This window comes from Neolamprologus multifasciatus, chromosome 2 (assembly GCF_963576455.1).
Source record: "Neolamprologus multifasciatus chromosome 2, fNeoMul1.2, whole genome shotgun sequence".
Classification (NCBI taxonomy): domain Eukaryota; kingdom Metazoa; phylum Chordata; class Actinopteri; order Cichliformes; family Cichlidae; genus Neolamprologus; species Neolamprologus multifasciatus.
This window is the reverse complement of record NC_140440.1, coordinates 26,915,014-26,937,952: the sequence shown is the minus strand read 5'-3', so window position 1 is coordinate 26,937,952 and position 22,939 is coordinate 26,915,014. Positions and strand designations below refer to the sequence as shown.

At 42.2% G+C, this 22,939-nt stretch overlaps 3 protein-coding genes across 8 annotated transcripts in view; 1 reads left to right on the top strand and 2 right to left on the bottom strand.

The window, feature by feature from the left end:
• The window catches only part of LOC146524534 (bifunctional heparan sulfate N-deacetylase/N-sulfotransferase 1-like), a 52,652-nt gene extending 46,478 nt beyond the window's left edge, over window positions 1-6,174 (bottom strand). For 3 of the 5 annotated variants that reach the window (XM_085179786.1, XM_085179801.1, XM_085179777.1), the window contains exon 1: window positions 2,797-5,112. The gene's annotated coding sequence lies outside the window, so the exon portion shown is untranslated. Of the gene's footprint in view, window positions 1-2,796; window positions 5,113-5,218; window positions 5,322-5,652 lie in introns of those variants that run through there. The other 2 variants (XM_085179809.1, XM_085179792.1) reach the window with 2 other exon arrangements.
• rbm22 (RNA binding motif protein 22) lies at window positions 5,304-11,151 on the top strand. The gene is made up of 11 exons (XM_085179980.1): window positions 5,304-5,406; window positions 6,544-6,597; window positions 6,704-6,733; window positions 6,905-7,037; window positions 7,148-7,248; window positions 7,465-7,637; window positions 7,773-7,973; window positions 8,829-8,993; window positions 9,368-9,456; window positions 10,190-10,318; window positions 10,470-11,151. Exons 1-11 carry the CDS (start codon window positions 5,353-5,355, stop codon window positions 10,622-10,624), a joined length of 1,284 nt encoding a protein of 427 aa, XP_085036106.1. The 5' UTR covers window positions 5,304-5,352; the 3' UTR covers window positions 10,625-11,151.
• On the bottom strand, window positions 6,788-17,720 carry LOC146524532 (myozenin-2-like). 2 transcript variants are annotated; one of them, XM_085180217.1, is made up of 6 exons: window positions 17,594-17,720; window positions 15,745-15,838; window positions 13,700-13,848; window positions 13,298-13,451; window positions 12,526-12,709; window positions 6,788-11,751 (listed from the first exon to the last, which is right to left on the bottom strand). In XM_085180217.1, the coding sequence occupies exons 2-6, from the start codon at window positions 15,824-15,826 to the stop codon at window positions 11,568-11,570; spliced, it is 753 nt and encodes a 250-aa protein (XP_085036343.1). In that variant the 5' UTR covers window positions 15,827-15,838; window positions 17,594-17,720; the 3' UTR covers window positions 6,788-11,567. The 2 variants fall into 2 exon arrangements, with proteins under 2 accessions (XP_085036343.1, XP_085036350.1); XM_085180224.1 differs by having other exon boundaries at window positions 13,370-13,451; window positions 17,594-17,718.
• Between the last annotated feature and the right edge of the window lie 5,219 nt (window positions 17,721-22,939).

The window sequence follows — 22,939 nt, the reverse complement described above, 5'->3', positions numbered from 1 at the left end:
GGCTGGTAGTACGGAGTATCTCTGAGTCACTGGCCTGCGTAATTCAGTCTAGGGAATTATGACAGTGGAAAATCATTTCCCCGGGCCGGGGATGGGAGGCCATGGCTAATCGTTCAGTAATCTGATCTGCCTGCATACTGTAGCATTCAACTAGCCTCGCCAGCCACTCGCACATGTGGACACCCCTACCGCCTGCCAACTGTCTGGATGGACGCTAGTGCCATTCAAAGACAACTCTCCAGGTTTTCCCGAGGATTACAGATGATATCGGATCATTTGCTAATACTCGGTTGTGCTGCGCTGTCTGAAATGTATTTACTTTGCTCCTGTTCTCCAATACCCCTCATGGTAGCCCAGCCTAAGCCCAAAAATGCCACCTCCACATTCCGGGACAGAAAAGACACTTAAACGCAATCTACTTTTTAGAGGCTACAGTGGCGCAATCTGCCTCTCGAACTCTGGCTTATTAATCCAAAAGCTTCATTTTAATGAGGGAACATCTGACTTTGTCTGTCAGACAGCAGGCTCTAGCTGGGTTTACGTCCAATTGCAGATTCCAGTATCTTGTGGAGCTAGTGGTGTTGTAGTAATATGTGAATAAAAACCATAGGGAGCAGCTCTGTGGCACAAAGCAGTGCTTATAACCAGCAGAGAAGGTTGAGGGTTGTTGGGGGGGGAGTTGAGTTTGGAAAGATGCCTGGCTTCGGCCTCATACTAAAGAGAGGTCTGCCCCCCACACACAGAGTGGAGCTACAAGGAGCAGTGACATGGAAAAATACAAGCGCTGGCAAGTTGTTGGGCCCTGCAGCTCCCAACAATTACTGCGCATAGCTTTAAATGTGATGATAGTTACTGCTTACAATTAAATTTACATCCACCTCTACAAGGAGATAAGCAACGACGAAGGGCTGGAGCCTCTGATCGACAGCCGATCTCCCTCTGTTCCCTGTTTAAACCTTAAAATCTACAATGACATACTGCCTGTGATCATGCCTCATTCTGATAAACGCTCAAGACGCGCCTCGGTGACGCGATCTGTCATACAGCATCATACCCGCGCTACTTTATCAACCTGCGTGTATGTGTGTGCGCGCGCGTGTAGGCATTGTAGCTCTGCTGCGCTGTTTCACAGGTATATCTAAGTGAAAAGATGTTGATATATGATCAAATGGATGCAGCAGCAGTGGCAGCCTTCATCAGCTGAAAGCGCTAGATCACAGCATGGTTGGCAGCCAGTGGGAGCAGTCAGATGGAGGGTTAGAACAACCAGACAAACAGTTGGCACGGATAAATAGAACACAACTTAGGATCTGGCTTTCCACAAAATTTTGACAAACAAATGACAGCAACCTCACTCCTTAAAAAAATATAATCTGCAAATGGAATAAGCCCCACTTTTTCTCTCTCTCTCTCTCCATAGATGCAGGGTGGGACATTTGATAAACAACACATGGCTTGGGAATAGCAAAAAAGGAAAAGAAAAAAAAAGTGAAGCAATGGTCAAATGAATCTCTTGATACATAAAATCAGCAGGGCACTGCTTTTCACTTGCAAAAATTTGCTCTGCAGCTGAGGCAAAATGCAGGGAAAGTCCTTGTGACTTTGCCAAATACATTCTGAGCATGAGTCACTGTTCTTTAGTAATCTCTTAGTCACTTGAGGTGCACACTTCCATGCTCCAACGCCCCAAGGCAACAGATTTCAGGCAGGTCTGGACTGCCTAACCCCCCTTTTTTCTCTTTTCTTTTTTTTTAAGTGTTTATAGTTTTTAACGGATGCGGTGCTTGGTGGAGGCATGCATTTGCTCTATTTTACGCCAGACAAGAGCAGCAAAGCAGGCTCACAGAGAGAAGACACAAATCGTATCTGAGCCTTCCTTCTGTGCATGGCTGGAGCCCTTTTACAACAACCACCAAGCCACATGTAAACATATCAGAACCGGGTGCCTTTCTCGTGCATTTGAAAATGTCCCACTTTCTCAGAATACAAAAAACCCCTCATCTGGTTAATAATTTGACCTAATCAGCTTCACGTTATTAGTTGTAAACAGTAAATTAGAAAAATCAATAAACAAACACCAGCATTTAGATGACTCCTACAGGTATCTGATACATCCCATAATAACAGCTTTTTACAAGCAAGTTTCAAGAAAAAAAATATGATCACCTAAATCAAATAAAGTCATATTAAAGCACTAGTTACACTCCCGTGCTAATCTTTTGTCCACCTCTGCCACGCGCAGCAGACACTCGCATAAATCTGTTTGTATTTTACGCACACTATCATTCGCCTTTTTAACCACAGCACTGTAACAGGTCTGCTGTTAACACTGCGGCCGGATAGCGCAAACTTATTGGAGGGCGATAATTTCCTAACACCGTGCACACCGAGCCACAAAGTTGTAGAAAGCAGTTCTGCTCGGTGCCGAGCTGTGCCGTCGGGTCCCCCTCGATAAAGGAATTCCCGTGAAAATCACGGAGCGGTTCTATCCTGAGCACAAACTTCCACCCGACCCGCTCCACGACAATAACGTTAGCCCCTCGATCTCCGCTGCTACGTGGACGAGCGTGAAATCTGTGCCGAGGGGCCGCCACCATAATAACAACGCCGGGGCTTTATGTTCCCAGCTAGTGGGCAGAGGGAGAAAGAGAGGGAGATCAGGCCGAAAAAAAAACTGGCCTCATCTCCGTCTGCGCCAGACAACTAGCCTGGCCTGGGGAGACCGAGCGACGAGGCTTTCGGTTGCCTACCAAAAACACCGCGACGCTCCGTGCGGTCGTGTCGATTTTCACTCACCTTGTCCGTATGTGACGACGCACGGATGTTGTGCACACGAGGCCGGCCGGGTTGAATGTGGTGATTTAAGCGCGCCGGGCTCACGTCGTCTCGGTTTGCTGTCGGCCGTGATGTGGAAGCGGGCAGAGCGGACTCGGCTGGGAGAAATCGGGAAATGTGAGAAAGACCCTCTCTCCTGCAGCTCTGTGCACAGGCAGTAGCCCATAACTGTCGTCAGGAGGCGCCAGCGCGGCGCATTTTTCCTCCCTCTGATATGCGCATGCATGCATGCAAGCTACAGAACTCCTCAAAGAAATCACTGTGCGATCTTGTTCCTGCAGGAGATTACTGCGGGAGCGTCCCTGATCGACAATGCGGAGATTATTTGTCTTCTTGTGCTTCCACGTTTGTCAAAAACTATTACAATTGCACTTAAAAGTTTTTGATATTTTTTTTTAGGAAAAGGGGTAGTTGAGGGAAAGGAATGCTATGCGCACAAGGAGCCAACATTTAGGTCTTTAACCGCTTTTGCATCAGTCTCTGTTTCCTTATAAGAATCACTTACACAGTGTTGAGTCATAGTGGCTTTATCACTGCATTACTACAGTTATCCTTTCACACTACAGTATTTTCATTATCTTGTGAAGGATATGTCTAATAGAATACTTGTATTTGCAACCATATTCTTGGGGATGCTTAATAATACAAAACATTTCACAGCAAACATCAATATCTTTGAATCATCTGCAATAAAACTGGTGACGACGGTCCATAATAGCCTAAATAACAACCAACTGTCTGTCATGTCATGTGCCAAACAGATTCACACAGTATCAAGGCGATGACTTCTTGAAGCAGCTCTGTAACACGAAGCATCTGAGATGAGGCAGCACACCTACACGTCGTCTGACCTTGTGACTCTTGCAGTTGGTGATTTTAATTACAGGCCGGTTAATCCGAGACAAAGCCGTCCTTTAAAAACAACTTTGGCTCACATGATGAAGGAGAAAGGGTCAGAAAACTCATTAGGACAAAAGGGCTGTGCCCAAAAGGTTTGCTTTGTTGTGCTATAGGGCAAGAGACTGCCTGTTCACCCCATTTGAAGAAAAACAACAGGAAAAGGCCAGTGGAAATTTCTGCTCCCCTATTATGTAAATATGATTACTCAAACCCTCAATCATTAACAAATGGAGCCACCTATCTGATAGAATTCAACCAGTGTATACTTGAAATCCTAAATCTAAGTAAGAGATCAAAAGAAAAAGGACAACATGGGGATTTTCCACTTGGAGGTGACCATAAAGAATCCCAGACGCTTCATCTCGACTTGCTAAAGGGCAGCTGCATGCTGCCAGTGCTCCAGACCTCCATCTAATCCCTGCCCTCTGACTCCACAACCTCTCTGACCTTAAATAAACATTAGGGACTTAGTTGCCATCTGTAATCTTCAACATCCTTTGGCCCACTAATTGGAGTTTCACACCGCAAAGACACCCTGACCTGAATCAGAGCAGGTGGATAGACAAACTATGTGTGCGTGTGTGTGTGTGTGTCGAGGACACAATTGGCTTACACAAGCTCTCACACATCAACCAAGCAGTCTGTCTGTCTCCTGTTTTTCTCTGTCTCCGGAAATAGCACTTTGCAGCCTTTGTTTACAACAAATATCTCTGTATAAGCACCTCAGTTAAGAAAATAAAGCATTAAAGTCATTCTAAACCTCCCCACAGGCTGTAAGCGATATCATATTAGGTCACTGATTTTTTAAGACATACTCAAAAAACACCAGTTGCGGTTTCTGTTTTTGGGATAAATTAATATTATACACCTTCACAATTAACAGTTCGTGTGTCATAGAGCCAAAGGGAAAAGCACACAACAAAAACACACTCGGGTTTACACCCAAGGTGCAGATGGACGAGTCAGGGTTAGTATTTCTACTATACTCACAGTTATTCTCTGATATTTACGTTCCCATTTTATTTTATCGTAAACCTGATAGTTTCTTGAAATAGAGCGACATCCTTAGGTGAAACGTGGCTATCTGGCCCGCGGTGCATTGTGGGCTTTTGTAGTCTCACAGACTACACAAGATTCCCACATCCCGCTAAACTAAACACATCCTCAAACTGACTCCTGATAGAACACATCCTAGACCTAAAAGTAAAAACAGTAGTCAATTTAAAAATGTGTCGCCTTTCGCCCAGTGTAGAGCGAGGTCTGCAGGGTTGCCAGTTCTGCAGTTTTCCCGGAACTGGGCTACAGTTAAAATGCTGCAGGGTAAAAATTATTGGTTAAGTAGACACATTTCGAAGGAACTTACATGTGCATCTATAAATACAAATTCATTTTTGAAATGGAACAATTCATACATGAATAAGCAGTTATATACATGTTTACATATCCCAGCAAATTGGTTCTAGTTCACATGTCATCCACTTACAGGTACTCTCTGCCAGCCGCTGCCTGTACCGCTACCAGCGTTGGCTGATGTGGGCGCCAGTTTTGATTGGCTATTGGGGTGGTTTTTCACGCACAGACCTGGCAACCCGTTCCGGTTGATCCACAGTCTGCAAAATGGCGACTTCCCTAGGCTCCAACACTTACAACAGACAGAACTGGGAAGACGCGGTACGTTTTATTGGGGTTATATGTTGCCGAGTGGTTTCAATGAATGAAGCACATTATGTTAAGTTTCATTTCACGAGTTAATATAATCGCAAAACACGCTAGCTTTTGATTAAACTATTCAGTTTTCTTGATAGTTAGCCTTCCGCTAGCTAGCGGTAGCTAGTTGTAGAAGCGTGGCTGCTAGTTCGTTAGCTCACCTGTGTACATTATTGCTTTCGATATTTTACATTAGTTCATGGAACATACCTTTTTCCACTGGATCCAACGAGACCATATTATAGAGTGTAGTAAAAAACGACAGTGACTGAGCTTACAGCTATCATTGCTAACGTAACCTAACCCTGCGCTGTGTGATAGTTAACTGGCTGCACCTATAAAGGCCAGCACTAGCAGGCTAACAATGCTAAAACGATGGTAGGCGGACGAAAGTTTGCTTATATAAATGAATATGAGGAAACGAAAAAAGCCACACCATCCTGGGTGGAACCGTTCTAAGTGACACTGAAAAAACGAACCTTCTTGATAGGCAGGTTTGACAGCGGTGTTGTGAAAATATTAGAGAAAATTTAGTCTAAAAGTAAAGTCTTTACACTACTGGGTAAATTCAACAGCGACTGATTGTTATATAAGTTCACAAACAGATCAGTCCTTAGTTGGAAACAAAACAAAGGAAACAAAAAACGTGTTTGTGACCTACCTAAACATTATTTACCCTATAAGGCAACAAATCAGTTTCCCTTATTGAGCTATGACACCACAGGGCATTTATCCAATGTTGGTTTTGTTAAGATGCTAGACTATAAACTTTGCAACCCTAGATTATGTAGATGACGCTTCAGCCATAAGATCTGCCTATATTTAGATGTTTGGCTGATGCTGTCTGTGAGACGGATTAGGGCAAGGCCGTTTTCAGCACCCAGCACTTGGACTGAAACAGCATCCTTTAACAGATGGCAAAATAGGTCCCATAGCACGTCTTGTATTCAGTCTTACCTGTACGTGTGCCAAGGTGCTCACAGCAGAAGGTGAAGCAGAGATGGGGAGCCAAGTCGGTCTGTTGAATAATTTAATTCAAGGGATTGTTGGATAAACCGAAGATTACAGTGCTTGATTTTCACGGTTCTTCTTTCTCCTCAGGATTTTCCAATTTTGTGTCAGACATGTTTAGGAGAAAATCCTTACATTCGTATGGTGAGTGAGCATCCCTGTGTCTTCATAGCAAATTCAAAACTATTTGCTTGTAATGTTAATACCAGCAAATGTGCAAGTCCAAATATGGTCATGCTTTGTTTTACAGACCAAGGAAAAATATGGGAAAGAATGCAAGGTATGTTTTTTTTTTTTTGTTGTTGTTGGGTTGTTTTTTTTTTTGGGGGGGGGGGGGGGGGGGGGGCTTAACTGTTTGAATTGTACATATTTAGCCCACATTGTACAGGCCTTTTTGATGCATGACAATAAAGGGCTATTCTATTCTAATACGTCGCTCTCCGCCTATCAGATCTGTGCTCGGCCCTTTACCGTGTTCCGATGGTGTCCAGGAACACGGATGCGTTTCAAGAAGACAGAAGTCTGTCAGACCTGCAGTAAAATGAAAAATGTTTGTCAGACATGTCTGCTGGACCTCGAGTATGGTGAGTCTCTCAGATCGGCTCCTCTGGGTTTTGTCGCTGTGCAGATTTCACGAGCCCCTCATTTATGTAGTTCTGAGCGTAACCCTCCTGTCGTATCCTGTGTCTGACAGGTTTGCCTATCCAAGTCCGAGACACTGGACTCTCCGTTAAAGATGAGGTTCCTCGGTCAGATGTGAATAAAGAGTACTACACACAGAACATGGAGAGAGAGGTAAAAAAAAAAAAAAAAAAGAAGCTCCTTTCTCATGACTGCAGTATGATTTTTATTTTATTTTTTTTTGTTTGTTTTGGGTTTGTTTGTTTTTTAAGTTATTGTTGCACAGTGATAACAGTCTTTACTGGTCCAATGTCTGATCTAGTGTTTTTTTAAGCAAACATAAGAGAGATTTTCCATCCATCATGCCTCTCTGGACTTCTTTGTTTACAGATAGCCAATTCCGATGGCACTCGGCCAGTGGGCCAGCTTGGTAAGGCTCCAAGTTCTAGTGATATGTTGCTGAAGTTGGCTCGGACCACACCATATTACAAGAGGAACCGGCCACACATCTGCTCCTTCTGGGTCAAGGGAGAGTGTAAGAGAGGGGAGGAATGTCCCTACAGGTGAGTGCCATGATGCTAGTCTTCATGGAGCTGATTCTTTCTTTTGATATCAGCTCACATATATTAAGACATCGCTATGGGTTAGTTGAAGTGTCATATCATATTTATTGTTTTTCGGTTGCCCTCTTTACACAGGCATGAGAAGCCCACAGATCCTGATGACCCTCTAGCAGACCAAAACATAAAGGATCGTTACTATGGCATCAATGACCCAGTGGCTGACAAATTACTAAAGCGGGCTTCAACTATGCCCCGACTGGACCCACCAGAGGACAAATCCATCACCACTCTCTACATCGGGGGGTTGGGAGACACTGTTACAGATGGAGACCTCAAGTAAGCATTTCTGTTTCATAATGACCTCTTTTACAGCTTGCTGTGATAATTTATTGTTATGCCTCGATGCCCGGGACAGCCGTGGCTGGAGGCATTGTTTTTGGCTGTCTGTTCATCCATCTGTTCCATTCCTATCTTATCTCTCTCATCACTATTTAAATCAGGCACAAACAAAGATGAGCTGGTTAGAATAATACAAAATACAAATGTCTAATTATACTAAAATGATCATAGCATATGTATCTTTGTATGCTCCTTATCGCCTCCAACACAAGTGCACTAATCTTGATGAAACTTTGTATAAGCATTGCGTAGGGCACTGTGAGTGCCAACATTTATATGGCCTATAGGAATATTTTATAGAAATCCCACAGTCGATTATTGTTGTACATTTGACAGTTCAATTGAGCAGTGCAGTGTCAGAATAGAATGTTGTCACAATATAATGTATCATAGCATTACACTGTAATGATCGTAGCATATGTACGTTTGTTCCTTCTCTGCGATGCATAGAAAGGGCGTTTGCCAGTAATACAAAATGCTGATGGGATGTTCTACGCCAGCAATTTGCTGACTGTTACTCAAAGAAATAAGTCAGGAAAAGAAGAAGAGATTGTGGTCATATGTCACGTTTGGTCAGATTCTAAATTGGTAACACTAATCTTTCGTGCCTGCTTAATAAACTCTTCTAAAGCTTCCTCTACATGTATTATTAGGCTAGACAGCTGTTATTGCCAGCTAGAGGGTTACAGCCACAAGCGGATATTGTTATTTCTACTTTGTAAATTTTGCTGTGTTGCAGTATTTTTATTTCACTATTTTGTGTATGATGATCTCTTATCTGTGTCATTGCAGGAGTCACTTCTACCAGTTTGGTGAAATCCGAACCATTACCATAGTCCAAAGGCAGCAGTGCGCTTTCATCCAGTTTGCCACGCGGCAGTCGGCTGAAACGGCTGCTGAAAAGTCCTTCAACAAACTCATTATTAATGGACGAAGACTCACTGTCAAGTGGGGAAGGTAAGAATCCGATCAAAAGTTAAACATTGTCCAGCTTTGTGAATATTAAGAGCAACACCAGAAGGTACTCAATCCATTAAAGGGGGCTCATAACAATGTGCATTGCAAAACATCATTTTGCAATCTGATTTATAAGCTCAACTCCCATAAACCCCCATCAAGGAGAGCCATTTAGGTGAAGATGTCAATTTTAAAAGTGATAATTTGCCATGTTTAAAGGTAACGCCCTGACATAATACTTGAGTCAAAGTGGAAATGTAGAAAGAGTTGAATCAAATTATGTCAGGCAGGAGGCTTAAAATTGTTTTTGTCCTGGATGGTGAATGTTGCAGTGTCGTTAGTCATTGTCTGACTTGTGCTTTGTGCCCATTTAGGTCCCAGGCAGCAAGAGGAAAGGAGGGAATCAAAGATGGTGTCAATGAGATGGGTACCAGACTTGATCCTGTGCCTGGACTGCCTGGAGGTGAGTCTGGAAGAGTGTGAGGATGTGTGTGTGTGTCTGTGTGTGTGCATGCTTCAGGGTTGGTGCTGTCTGAAAGTTGAAGAACATTTAGAGTTGGTTTTGCGGCGCTGAGCATTTGTGGTAGATGTGTATGGGCAGGATTTCAGCTGTGCTTGATTCAGGGTTGAAAATGTTCCTTATTTGTCTTATACTGAGCTATTCAGTTCATCATGTGTCCCACACCAGTCGTTTTAGCTTTTCTCCCTTAAACCTTCAGTTCTGTACTGACACTGATGGGGAATAGAGTCACTGCAGAGGGGGAAAAAGCTGAGTGAATGTGACTTTTGGAGTAAAGCAAAGAGTCTGCCGTTCCTTTTTTTCAGTGTTTCAAGGTAGTTGCACTTTAGAGCACAAATAAGATTGTGTGCAGCTCCACACAACCTTGGAGGAAGTTGCCACATTTGCAGATTTCATGTGAATCCAAGTGGAACGGACACTTCATCTGCTGTGACTGCGTATGTACTGCGGCTCAGGTTCAGCTGTCAGACACAGCGAGCAGAGGAGAAAGCGAGCTGTTGCATGCTGTTTGATGTATGCATCTAATTCTTATTTGTTGTTTTACAAACTCTCAATTAATATGAAATCTGTGCATGTAGAATTGGGCTAATTTGGCAAAATTGGACATAAAAAACATCTTGCTGGCCTGTTGCCATTTCCTGTTTAGTTTCTAAAACTTTGCTCTTCTTTGCACTAGCTCTGCCCCCACCGCCAGCTTTAGATGAAGAGCCTCCTGCCAACTACTTCAACCTTGACCCCAGCTCCTCTCCTGCTGTCATGAACATTGCATTACCCCCACCTCCAGGCATCAATCCACCTCCTCCAGGTAAAATTATGACTTATTGATGTGTATTTTATAGTATAGTTTATGAAAATAAAAATTTAAAAAGCCATCAGTCTTGGTTTAGTCACTTACATAGGTGTACACAGTTTGTAATTGTAGATACTTAGCATGTTTATTTCCTTTGCTCCCTTAGGCTTTGGCCCTCCAATGTTTCACCACATGGGTCCCATGGCCCCGCCTATGCCCCCTCCAATGAGCATGAGACCTCCAGGTCAAATCCACTACCCCTCTCAGGATCCTCAGCGCATGGGTGCCCATGCTGCACATGGAGCACGTCATGGCGATTAGCGATCGGAGGGAAGTCGTGCTGTTATTAGATGTTGCTCTTCTCCTTGTGTTCAACCTGGTCAGGACACATTGCAAACTGGCGGTGAACCCAAAGGCAACGTCTGGGAGCAGGACATCGCATAGAAAACAGTTGGGGTTTTTTGTTATGTTTTTTTTAAATACTCCACCTGCAGAGCAGTGAATGATGTGAAGAAGCACCATCTGTGTCTGGAGAGACGACAACCGGGATCTTGCAAGTTGTCAAAAAGTAGCCAAAACGGCATCTGAACACCGGAGCCTAACGTTTTAAAAGACTTTAAAAACAAGAGCGCTGACCACACGAGTTTCAAAGCCATTATGTGTATATATAAAATGTTTTTCCTTAGGTTAAACTTGTATTTGTCACATTGTGTGTAGTATAACGTGCAGTTAGATTCTGTTAATTTCAGTTGACCTTTTTTTATTTGACATCATCTGACTTACTTTATTGTAAGGCTTTCTTTGAATATTGTTTTCATTTGTCATTAAAACGGCTAACTTTTTCCATCCATCGTCTCTGTGCATTATTCATCATTACTTGTATAACAGCGTATGGCAGCTTCTGATTAATAGAGAAGATGTAAAGCTGCAGAGTGAAGGGAAAGGAGAGGGCAGGCAGACATTGAGACATTGATGGGATCAGATACTGCTCGAGGTGACAAACAGGAACAATAGGACTGATCAGCCTGTGGCAGCATTGTCCTGGACTTGACTGAGTGTGTAATGAACTTGGGAGTTCGCCTCAGCTCATCAATCCACTCAGCAGTAGAAAACCACTTTGTATATCATGCAGGAGTACTTTTTTTCTTCTTCTTCTCCCCTGTGGTGCTTTAGGATTAACAGAGGGTTCGTCTTTGTAGGAGGAGAAGAGCGCTCATAGGCCAGAGTTTCAGTCTTTAGCTTCTTTTAGTCTGTCAGCTTCTCTTCATAGTTCATTAGATTCAGGGCAGTAATCGGGTCCCCATCCCCTGGGTGCTCTGTTGAAGTTGGGGCGACGGCACATGCGGTCCAGAGCGATGCCAGGAAGTTGCTGGGATTCTACAGCCTCAAAGCTGATCACCGGGATCACCCGTTTGCTTGCCACAGCGCCCCCAAATGGCATTGGAGATCTGAGAAACAAAGAGTCTTTAGTGGTTAAGTAAACACTTTATGGTGGAACATTACCTAGAAGTGTTAGATTACACTCCTCCCCTTAAAGCGGGTGTCTTTCACATGATACCTAATATGAATTTGGATGTCCCTGCTCTCAACAGAAGGCTCTTTTAATGGTTAAAAAAAAAGAAGAAAAAAACCCTAACAGGCATTGGGGGTGAACTTGACCTCCTTTACTCACACTGCTGCTCTCACTGTTAGAGTTCAGATTTAATTAAGCCTTCATAATAACTGTAGGTGTGTAAAAAGATCCTTCCACATTGGCTTCAGTTTCAACCTGGCTGTCAGAATTTATTTATTTGACAGCTTCAAGTGAGTAAAGCCAGTTGGTCTTTCATATATTCTCCGTTTATCCGTCTGCCCAAGCGTAACCTTTGTCCTGCCCTCGCTTGTGTGATGCAATTCCTTGTGTGCCATGAGAAACGTGATTCTCTTTCGTGTGCTGGTTTGTCCTGTGAGGCCATTTAAAAGCTTGCAACCCCTCAGTAGATCGTTTTTCAAGAGCCAGTGTTCAAAATAGCCATCACAGATACGTCACTCCTAAGGAAGTGCAAGCCAGACACTGGATTAATTTTCAAACCATGGAAACATGGAGCGGAGCCGAGGGGAAGATATGATAGTGATGGATAAGGTGGTGAGGTCATCTGTGGGACTATTTGTAGAACTGTGGGCTTCTAACAGACTAGGATTTACCACTTTTTGATTTATTTGGTGTGAAAGGGCAGATTTACCTGTTGAAGCACCTGTAGTTGGAAGGCTGTAGTCTTTGTGGGGGCTGGGGCAGCTGAGTATTGAGGGTGTTCAGGAGCTGCTCATTGTCTCCCAAAGCTTCCATCCATGGTGAGCAGTAGGATTTGGGGATTACCGTCGTATTGAACTTCTCACGAGGAATTTCCTTCAGAGGGCCGGAATACCCTGACATGAGCAAAAATGTAGTATCAGCGGCTAAAAATAGCACACCACTTTGGGCAAAGAGAAAAGTTTGACTTCAGTTGTGAGTGTGTGCTAAATTCTATGTAAATGATCTCAACTAAAAAAAAACTCAAAACCCACTAGATAAAACTCATAAAAGCTCTCCTTATTAAAGCAGACACAGATCTAATATGAATATGTTTGATATCACCCCTGTCAATAGGAAATAGGAACTACAGTAATTAGATCTCAGTGTGAATCCCTGATAATAAACAGTGCTTATCTCACTGTCAGTCAGAGTGTAAGCGGTGCCTTCTGTTGGGGCGAATACACAACAGCACTCGGCAAAGATGCTCACACTTAATTGCTTTCTACAAACTGCCAACTCTCCTGGCACCAATAACCATCAAACAAATCCATGTGCCCGATGCATTTCCAAAACAAAGGTGAGCACTTGCAAACCAGAGTGTGCTACAATGACCATGCATTGCTCAAGCGTTTCCTCTATCCAGGCACTGGCAGTGCAACGAGCAAGTCTCATGGCTTGTGCTTTTGGCAGTCCTTGGCAATCCTTTCATTGTCGTGTATTACCTGGAGCCAGGACATCAGGACTGCCCTTCTTTGCTACAGTCTTCTGAAGGTTCATGACCAGGCTATGCTTACCAGGGATGGAGAAAGCCTGGTTCTCTTTTCCTGCCTGCACCTCTTGGATGACTTGCTGGGTAGGAATGGGCTCTGCATGAACCTAGGAAAGATACTGGGTTAATTTACTTATTACTTTCCTAACAAGTTTCCTTGTTGTGATGTTGATATGGCAATAATTCTTCATGGTGTGAGGTAAAGTGGCCTCTTGCTGTACTACAAATACACTGCACAAGGGCCAAGAAAATGCTTTTTTGCTATTAATCGTAACTGTTTATCCATGTAGCACACTAAGCTGTTACAAGAGAGCATACACATGAGAAACAGTTTCCTAATCTCTCACTTTCTTACATTACTGGTGTTGGCAGCAGTCTCTACTGTGAATCTCTCAGCCCTCTTCTGTCTTTCCTGAAACATGCGAGAACCCCGATTAGAGAGAAGGTTGAGCTCCTCCATCATCACGTCTTTTGGAACGCTGATCTTCTTCCCCAGGTTCAAACCTTGTGCAAAACAGGATACACAAAGAGATACTCACGTTTTAAAAACTGATTACACGTGGCATTTTTTAAGTTACAGCTCATACTACAGAAAATAATTTGCTTCAAGAGTTTGTGCAGTGAGGCAGCGTGGATGTTGCCCTCCATAAATACTTTTAGCTGTTGGTGCTAATTAGTGATGGCAGCAACTTGCAGACATTTGGAAGAAGAAGGGCAGTAACAACAGGCTATTAAGGACCTTTGGCAAATCATAAAGTCCCCTCTGGTCCTCTTATTTCTGTCAACATTAAACAGCTGAGAGGGACTTATATATAAAAGTAAAAGCATGGGAAGCCTCACTTAGTTGGTATCCTCAGAGCTTTTGCTCAGGGTCTCTTCTTGTGTGTTATCCCAGCACTGTGGAGGGTCTCAAATAGCCTCAAGGTGATGTCAAGAGGTGTGTAATGTCTGTTGTGGTCCAAGGTTGCATGGGTAACCGGCATATAAATAGGCTCTTTGGATGAAAGACTTGTGTAAGAGCGGCTCTCTTACTTGCACATGATAAGTGTTCGCTGAGGTTTGGGCATGTGCCATCCTGGAGGAGCTGTCTTTGATCAGCTTGTGTAAAATTCAGTGGTGGGAGTCACATTTTGCTGAGTTTAGGAGACTTAGTTTCAAAGTGTAGCTGGCGGCCAAAACTGGAAAACAAACAGTGCAAATGGGATGGTCTCCACTGGAATGTGCAGAGAATTTCAACAGCACTTTGGCCTTCCGGGGATTTCGGTGTACTACAGTTCATTTCTCTCCAGGCAGCGGGCTAGCATGTGCTGATGTTTGGCTCAGTTCAATCTGTTGGTCCCAGATATGCTATATGTCACACAGGACATGGGCTCATATCCACACGTTATTTTATGAAATATGAGGAACTGTGATCCTGCATGAGGAAGTTAAGAGTAGAAGAGAAGTATGTGAGGGTGATACAAGACCTGCATGAGAACAGTGAGAGATTGGTGAAGTGTGTGGTAGGAGTGACAAAAGGGTTCAAGGTGGGAGTGGGATTACTTTCAGCCCCTTCCTTTTTTCAATGATTGATGAAAAAAAAAAAAAGATGGCGCTGGCAAAGGTCGGCAGCCTTAACCCAATTTCCTTCGGGGTCAACCTTCACCTTCAATAAAGTTTTATTGAATTGAATTGAATTGAATTGAATGGACGGGCTGACAAATGAGATCAGACACAAGTTTTTGTGGACTATGATGTTTGCAGAAGACATTATGATCTGTAGTGAGAATAGCAAACAGATGGGAGAGAGCCTGGAGATGCGGAGGTATGCTCTGGAGAGAAGAGGAATGAAAGTCAGTAGAAGCAAGACAGAAATCATGAGTGTGAATGAGAGGGACAGAGGTGGAAAGGTGAAGATGCAAGGAGTGTATGCAGTAAAGGTGGATGAGTTTAAATATCTGGGGTGGTCCAAAGCAATGGATAGTGCACAAGAGAGGTGAAGAAGAGAGTGCAGACAGGGTGGAGTGGGTGGAGATGAGTGTTAGGGGTGGATTTGTGACAGAAGGGAAAGGGAAGGTTTTTAGTGAGATCTGCTATGAGGTATGGTTTGGAGATGGTGTCTCTGACAAAAAGACAGAAGGTGGTGCTGAAGATGTTAAGACTTTCATTGGGAGTGACCAGGATGTACAAGATTAGAAATGAGTCGTATAGAAGAGGGATAGTGGAGAAATGATGCTGAATATAGAGGCACAAGGAAAAAAAACACAGAGAAGATGGATGTAGTGAAGGAGGAAATGCAGAGACCAACATGCATAACTGCACTGAAACTAATATGCAAATGTTTTGTACACATATGTCAGTTCTATTTCCTGATGTCCTGACATAGGCAGTAATAAAACAAAGCATCTAAAATACACTTACCTCCCCTGACTTCCTTAGACAGACCCTTAGTCTGCAACAACCTCTGCTTAGTCATGTGATTCACGTCTGACTGCATCATCATTCACAGCTTCCTCTACGGAACACATACATTTTCATCATTAGTATAAGGGCTAATGTGTAATTTTTCCCATATAACATAAACACAGAATCTTTTTAACATTTTATAATTAGATCTTTTTATATCACTGATGTTGATAAAACTTAGCTATGCCACCCCTCACCCATATGCCACAAATCCTTAGCAATGTAACCCAGTACTTAAAGAAAAATGTTTGGATTCTGTGTAAAATGTAAGAAATACAGATTGCAAAAAATTACAAAAGATCGAAAACCAATTTATTAAACGAGAAACTTAAGATTAATCCATACTGAATATGTTAAGTAGAGAATTATCTTTTGGTCAGATGGATTATGAACAACTTCTTGCACAAATTCTCTGCATCCTGTGGACTAAAAAAAAGAAAGGGACGATCCAGTTTAGAGCTGGAAAGCACCTACCTGCTATTTGCAGAGACTATCCATATTATGCAAATCTGGAGAGGCATTATTGATGCTGAACGTTATACACCCAACATACAGTTGGGTTCATAAATATTTGAACAATGACACAACCCTTGTAGCTGTGTCTCTGTACACCAAAATAGATTTGAAATCACAGAGTCAAGATGTGATTGAAGTGCAAGTGTTAAACTTTAATTCAAGGGGTTCTATAAAAGTATGACATTAACTTTCAAGGAATCACAGCCAATTTTATAAACAGTCCTCAAAAATAATTGGGCAAAGTCATACATACAAACATGAGGATTGTCTATTTTAAGAAAATACCAATTGTACTGTTTTGGCTACTTCAGATCTTTAATATTTAATTTGCCACAGAATAACAACAGAGACAGGCCTCACCTGGTCAAGAACCTGCTTGTAAATCAAAGTCCAATTACTTATGATCCTCTGAAAATGTGGGACTGTGTTTAAAAACGCCTGTGATTCCCAAAGAGTTCATGTATTTTTTTTAAACCCCTCAAATTAAAGCCTAAAGGCTACACTATAGTCACATGACTGTCATAAATCCACTGTGGTGGTGCACAGAGGCAAAATTACGAAAAGAGAAGGTCTTAATTATTTTACTAAAACTAAATCATATTCATAAGATCATGACTGTAAAGTTAAAGACTTTGGGTTTTAAACTTGGGTGCCTGCAGTCCGGGCCTGTCAGTCACTGAGAGCGTTTGGTGCACCATGAAACCCAAATTATGACAAGGGAGACCGCAAACCGTTAAGTAGCTGAAATCGTATATCAAGTGAGTACAAGAAAATAATAAACTTGGTCAATAAAGTCCTCAAACTCTTACAGGCTGTCTGTCGCCTGTAGAAAAGTAAAAAACAAAACAAAACAAAAACAACCAACCAACCAAAAAAAACCAAAAAACAGTATAAAAACAGTATAAAAAACAGTTTTTGTCAAAACAAAGTTAAAAATGAATAAAATCATGTCAGTGTTTACATTTAATCTGCACTCATTTCACACACATATAGTCAATGATGATTTGCACTGCATCACCATACTCTTTTTAAAAAGGCGGCCCAACTTTCTTTGAAAAAAATTTGTATTCTGCAGATTTTTTTTTGGTACACACGTACTCCGGTCATGCGTTATAACCTCATGGGTCTAAACAAAACGGGCAGATTACTTCTTTACAATGAAAATAAAAATATTCACTTAGCTGTTCAGTCATGCTTCTGATAAACAGTCATTTATGAATCCTGTGTCTTATGTCACTCCTTATTTGGATCATACAAAGGTTTGCACTCCCCTTATTTTAGTCCTTACCTGCTTCTCTTGCTTCTGCTGCCTGCCTGTTTGCCGGGTGTTGGAGCTGGTTGGGGTGTTTGTGTGGTTTATTCTTTTACTGTTGCTGGGATGCTTCCACGCTCCACTCTGACACTCCTCAGCACAGAGGGAGCAGTCTGTATAAAACTCATCCCAAGATGCCTCCAGTGCTTACCTCACTGAGTTTATTTTAGCAGAGGGGTAAGAGGGCGAGGATGGATCGAGGGAGTATTTGAGGAGGAGGGGTGGCACTAGCGATTTTGGGAAAGGGACGAGCACAAACATTTACATCCTGACCTCAAGCTTCTGTGATGATAAAAATCGGATCCCTTCAGCGTGTGTGTTTGATGACAGCAGCTGTCCAGACACTTGCGCACTGAGGCCAAGCACCCAGCCTCCCCCGTTGCAAACTTGGACACTAGAACGCGGTTTTGGAGAAAGAGCTTCAGGACTGATTCGGTTGTGACTCTGAATCTAGTTTGGTTGTTTTTTGAGTTTCTAAAGGTGGGAGACCTTTAGCTGAGTTATTCGGCTGTGTAAATGATCACAGTAAGCAACCATGCAATACTTTTACTATCTGGATTTAATTTATTTGTTGGTTTACCAACTGCAGAGAAACTCCAATAGTGACTTCTGCATAAATACTTTTTGCCTTGCACAATGCGTAATGACCTTTAACTTTATTTTTGGATGCCCTTTTTGAACTAAAGTTAATTTTATCATGCAGTTTTTCTTCCCCCCACAAATTGATTCATTGAGCTCAGCAGGAGTCTGGAGGGGGGGAAAACCATTTTCTTTATCCCTGCTGAGATTGGATATCGATTTCGCACCTGCCCTGCTCCACAATACCACTATCTCCCAGTGGGAAGCCTCCCGGCCTGAAAGAAAATGTGAAGTCATCCCGAGTCACAGAAAATCAGCTGCAAACAAACAATAAAAGCTGAAGAGTTTCTGCCCATTAAAGGTTTATTTAAGAGTGTTTGTTTAGTAGAAAAAGCAATTTTGCTTTTTTTTTTTTTTTAAAGAAAAAACCCCCATGAAGGTTTAAACATTAAAAGAAAAAATAAATCTGCTTTGTGTGGTTCAGTCACATGTCGGGAACAGTGAAAACAGTTCATAACTCAAGTCTACTCGGAGGTAGATAAAGGAATAAATAAATAACACACACATACACATTCAGATTTTGTGCATTGATAATTTTATTGCAAACAAGAAATGAAGGCAGAAGTTTCTTAAATTGGTCTCATCTGTGTTCGAGAGGCTTCCTCCGCAGGGAGTTTGTGTCACATCGAGAGGTGCACAGCCACCAGGCACTGACAGCTGACACAAGAACAAAAGAGTCCCATTCAGACTCAAGGGTTTTGTGCAATTAGGGCGCCTTTAAAATCGTTTGCCCCGCTGGCCTTCAGATGAATCCTTATTGGCAGAATGAAGAGCTGAAGAAAGCAAAAGCAGCAGTATAAGTACACGTCTTTTTATAGCTTCCCGCTAAAAGCTAAATGCATTAATATTCAGCTTGCAGCCCTGAAAAAGTCATCATTTTGAACTTTTCTTATCGCTTGCAGGTGCCTTGGGGAGGACTGTTGCAAGTCACTCAGCTGGGGAGGCGTCTTGCTATATAGTGCTAGTCAGTCTGAGCTTCAATCCAGTGAGAAATAATGTATGGGCTTCTGTGTGAGAGTCATGACTTCATCAAGGAGTCGTACGGAGACGATGTGTGGAAGCTGGTCAGAGAGAGCAGATGTCAGGTGGGTACACTGGAATGGCTTTATGCTTTATAGTCATCCATGGACTAATAATATATTTTAGGTCTGTAGTGTGTGACTGCATCCAAGTCAACATGATAGCACTTTTATCCTTCGCTCTGTCACTTTTGTCTGAAAGGTTATAGTCAACAGGCCAGAACACCTTCTTTATCTAAGTCAGAGAGTTTGCATTTGCAGGTCTATATTGAGAGTTTCATTCCCCGGATTGCAAAGGCAGCATGTAGAGTGACAGCAACACCCGACAAGAGGCTGATGAACTCCTGGGGTGTCTGCTTCCTGGGTTTTGTTGAGAAATATGGTTATGACAGGATCCTTGAGGTGAGAAAAGATACAGATGACAAAACTGTCACGGCCGTTGTTCTGCTAGTGGGTGTTACATGAGTGTAATACCGTGCAGCTTCTTCCATATCCAGAGGATATCGGTGGGTTTGGAATAGCTTGTGTAACTGCAATAAAGGACTAATAACACTTAGATATAGCTGGGGGACTAAAACGTGGACTGTAAATGAAAAGATATTCAGAGATAAGATGAAATAACATCAGACTGGATTATTTTTAAGATGGATGAAATATTCTGCATTAAACATCTTAAATGACTTTGTCCCTGTATGATTACTATATTAAAACAGTTAGAGTAACATGTGACTAAAGGTGTAATTTCTCTGTAATTAAATTGCATTTCACTGTATTTTATCAGTTCTTTAGATTTTTCCCCACCTTATGGTAGAGATGTAGTAGAGACAGTGATGGTGAAAGGAAGAAATTTCATCATCATTTTCTGATTATTTAGGGATGCAACTTTGATGATTTGTTTTTTCGAGGGAGAACAATCCTCAGTGGGTTTATATTCATATGATAAAGGGACAATCCATCATGCACATCAACATGTGTAAAAAGGCAAAATTAATCCAGTCCATAATACGGCCTGTGCTCTGAGAATTACAGCTTACTTATGATGTACGATGAGGAAATATTGTTTTTCAGCAAAATTACCACAAAATTATGCATCACTTAAAACAACCTAGACTGTACTTAAATGTAATTACACTTTCATTTGTTTCCAGAAAAACCTGACTTGTCACCCTACGTGTACCTACCTTAAAGTATTTGTAGGTAAATATAATTACATTAAAATTAAAATAAAATACAATGAATTTCCAGTTACTTACAAAGGGATTACATGCTTTGTTGCAGGGCATATTATAAAGAGTTTCCAAAGTCATTCTCTCTCCATCCAAGTGCTGTGCCGACACATACGTGACTTTGTTAATGGCCTTGATAACTTTCACAAATACCTGCTACCCCAAGGTGCAGCCTCCGACCTTCTTCTGCCAGGAGGAGGAGTGACCCTCCACTACAGGTCTGCTACAGCAGGGGTGGGGAGGTGGTCGGGGACTGACTGCAGCGTTGGACTGGGGCAGACATAACAACAGACACAAAAGCTGAAGTAGAGACAAAGAAAAGCTGTGTGGTTAATCTCTTTAGAAAGACATTAGATTTTCTTTGTCTGTCCCCTGCAGGAGTAAGCGATAGGACACTTTGCTAGGGGTCAGCTGAGGCAGATGTGGAAACAATTTTATGACACTGACATCCATGTGGAGGTGCTCTGTGAGCAGATGATTGGGGACTACTCCCATGTTACCATGAGGTGTGGAAACAGAGAAAAACATAGAAGATCAAGTGGTGGGAAGAACTCTTTATTTTCATTTATTGCAACTGGATACTTTTTTTCCCCTGCATGTATTTTTGAAGCGACAGTTAAGATATAACATAAAAACATGAAATCAGTGGTTACCAAATCCTTTCGGCTCATGCCCCGCTGCCTTTTTCTAAAGTTAAGATCTTCATGCTTCTTTCAACACAGTTTTTTGAAAACTTAACTTTAAACTTTTAAAAGAAGCACTCATCTGCTTCACTACACAGGCTGAACTTTGATAACTCAGCCTACCGGCACATCATGAAAGCGGATGAGGAAAAGCAGAAAATCTTTCCCATTACTTCTGACTTCTTCTTTGAGGTCTTCCCCTTTAACAGACAGGTAATTATTTTAAATTGCCCCCTCTTTATATAACCCCTGGCAGTCTGGAATGAAATGAAGACACACTCACTGATCCTTTAAATGATTTAGGACAGGGTGGTGCAAAATGTTGGCTCGAGCATGGCTGCAGTCTTCCCTGATCTGGATGGAAAGAAGTTCAATGAAACCTTCTTGGTGGCTCGCCCCCTTGTGGAGTTCACCTGGAACATGGTGAGAAATTTCAGACGGCAACAATGTTCTTGTTAACAGCAAATAAAGTTCAGACTAGACACTAGTTAGATTACAATGTAGTCTTTAAAATATGAGCTATTCAGAATACTGATCTAGTATTGTGTAAACAGATAATCTCCAATCCCAAAAATCTGTTTCAGATCATATCCAAGCAGCTAGCTAAGGGAGAGGAACCATCAAACCAAGACTGAAGCTTGTAAACAGTCACAGGGGTGTGTGTCTGATTTAGAGGACCTGTGGTTTAATCAGATATACTGTAGTCAGACAAAAAGTAGTGCCTGGCTATTTAAATTTCATTCTTTTAAAGAAGTGTGAGGTTAAACTGTTAAACTGTCTGTTCTTGCGCAAGGGAATGAATATTTCACCTAGAATGGAATCAAATTTTTGAGGTCCTGCAGTTGCAGAAATTCAACTCTTTGATGTTTTCAATTGACTGAATTTATTTGACCTGATCCAAGCCCGGGTAAAACACGTTCATGAGTCCCAGTGCTTCAGCTTGTTTATCCGCAGATTCTGACTATGAAAATGTCAGCTGCTCTGCTGACGTACATGTGGAGATCGTGGCCTACCAGTCTGTCATCGGAGAGGATTATAAAGGTCAAGTCCTCTCTGTTATTCGCAAAAATGTATGGCGAGACTCGTTAGGTTCTTCAAAATATTTATATTTTCAATACCTCTTTCTTTTCTTTTCAACATGAAACTGGAGCCAGTAGAAAGTTTCTGAAGTCCAAAGGCAGCCCAGAACAAAAGCTGAGACAGAGTCAGGCAAGCTTTCTCTCAGTTAGCGCTTCCTATTCCAAGCTGTTGTATCCAGCTTCACTCTGAACACACAGATATGAGGGTATTATCTGTTTTCATCAAACTGCCATCAAGAAAATGAATAAAACTACTTCCCTAAATGTCAAACTACTCTTTTAAAAAATGCTAAGTCCATTAAGATGACATTGTTATCACAGTGTGCAAACCATTATCCCCCGCTGAAATGTACTGCTGAGTATCTACAGTTAAAATCTAACCTAAAACACCTCTCTGAATGTTTGCCTTCTCGCCGTTTGATTGCCCCTCTTTTAGGCGGTAACAGTGCTAATGCAATGGAGAGCTGGAGTGATGGGAGCTGCTGCCTCAAACTAAAAGGACAAATGAGACACATGCCAGAGTGGGAGTCCATCATCTTCCTGGGAACCCCTGTGTAAAGCCTCACGTTCACCCCCGAAGACACACACATGCACACACACCAAGCACACACACACACCTACACACACACAGAAAGAGAACTTTATTAAAAGGCTGCAGTTGAAAAGTAAAACATTC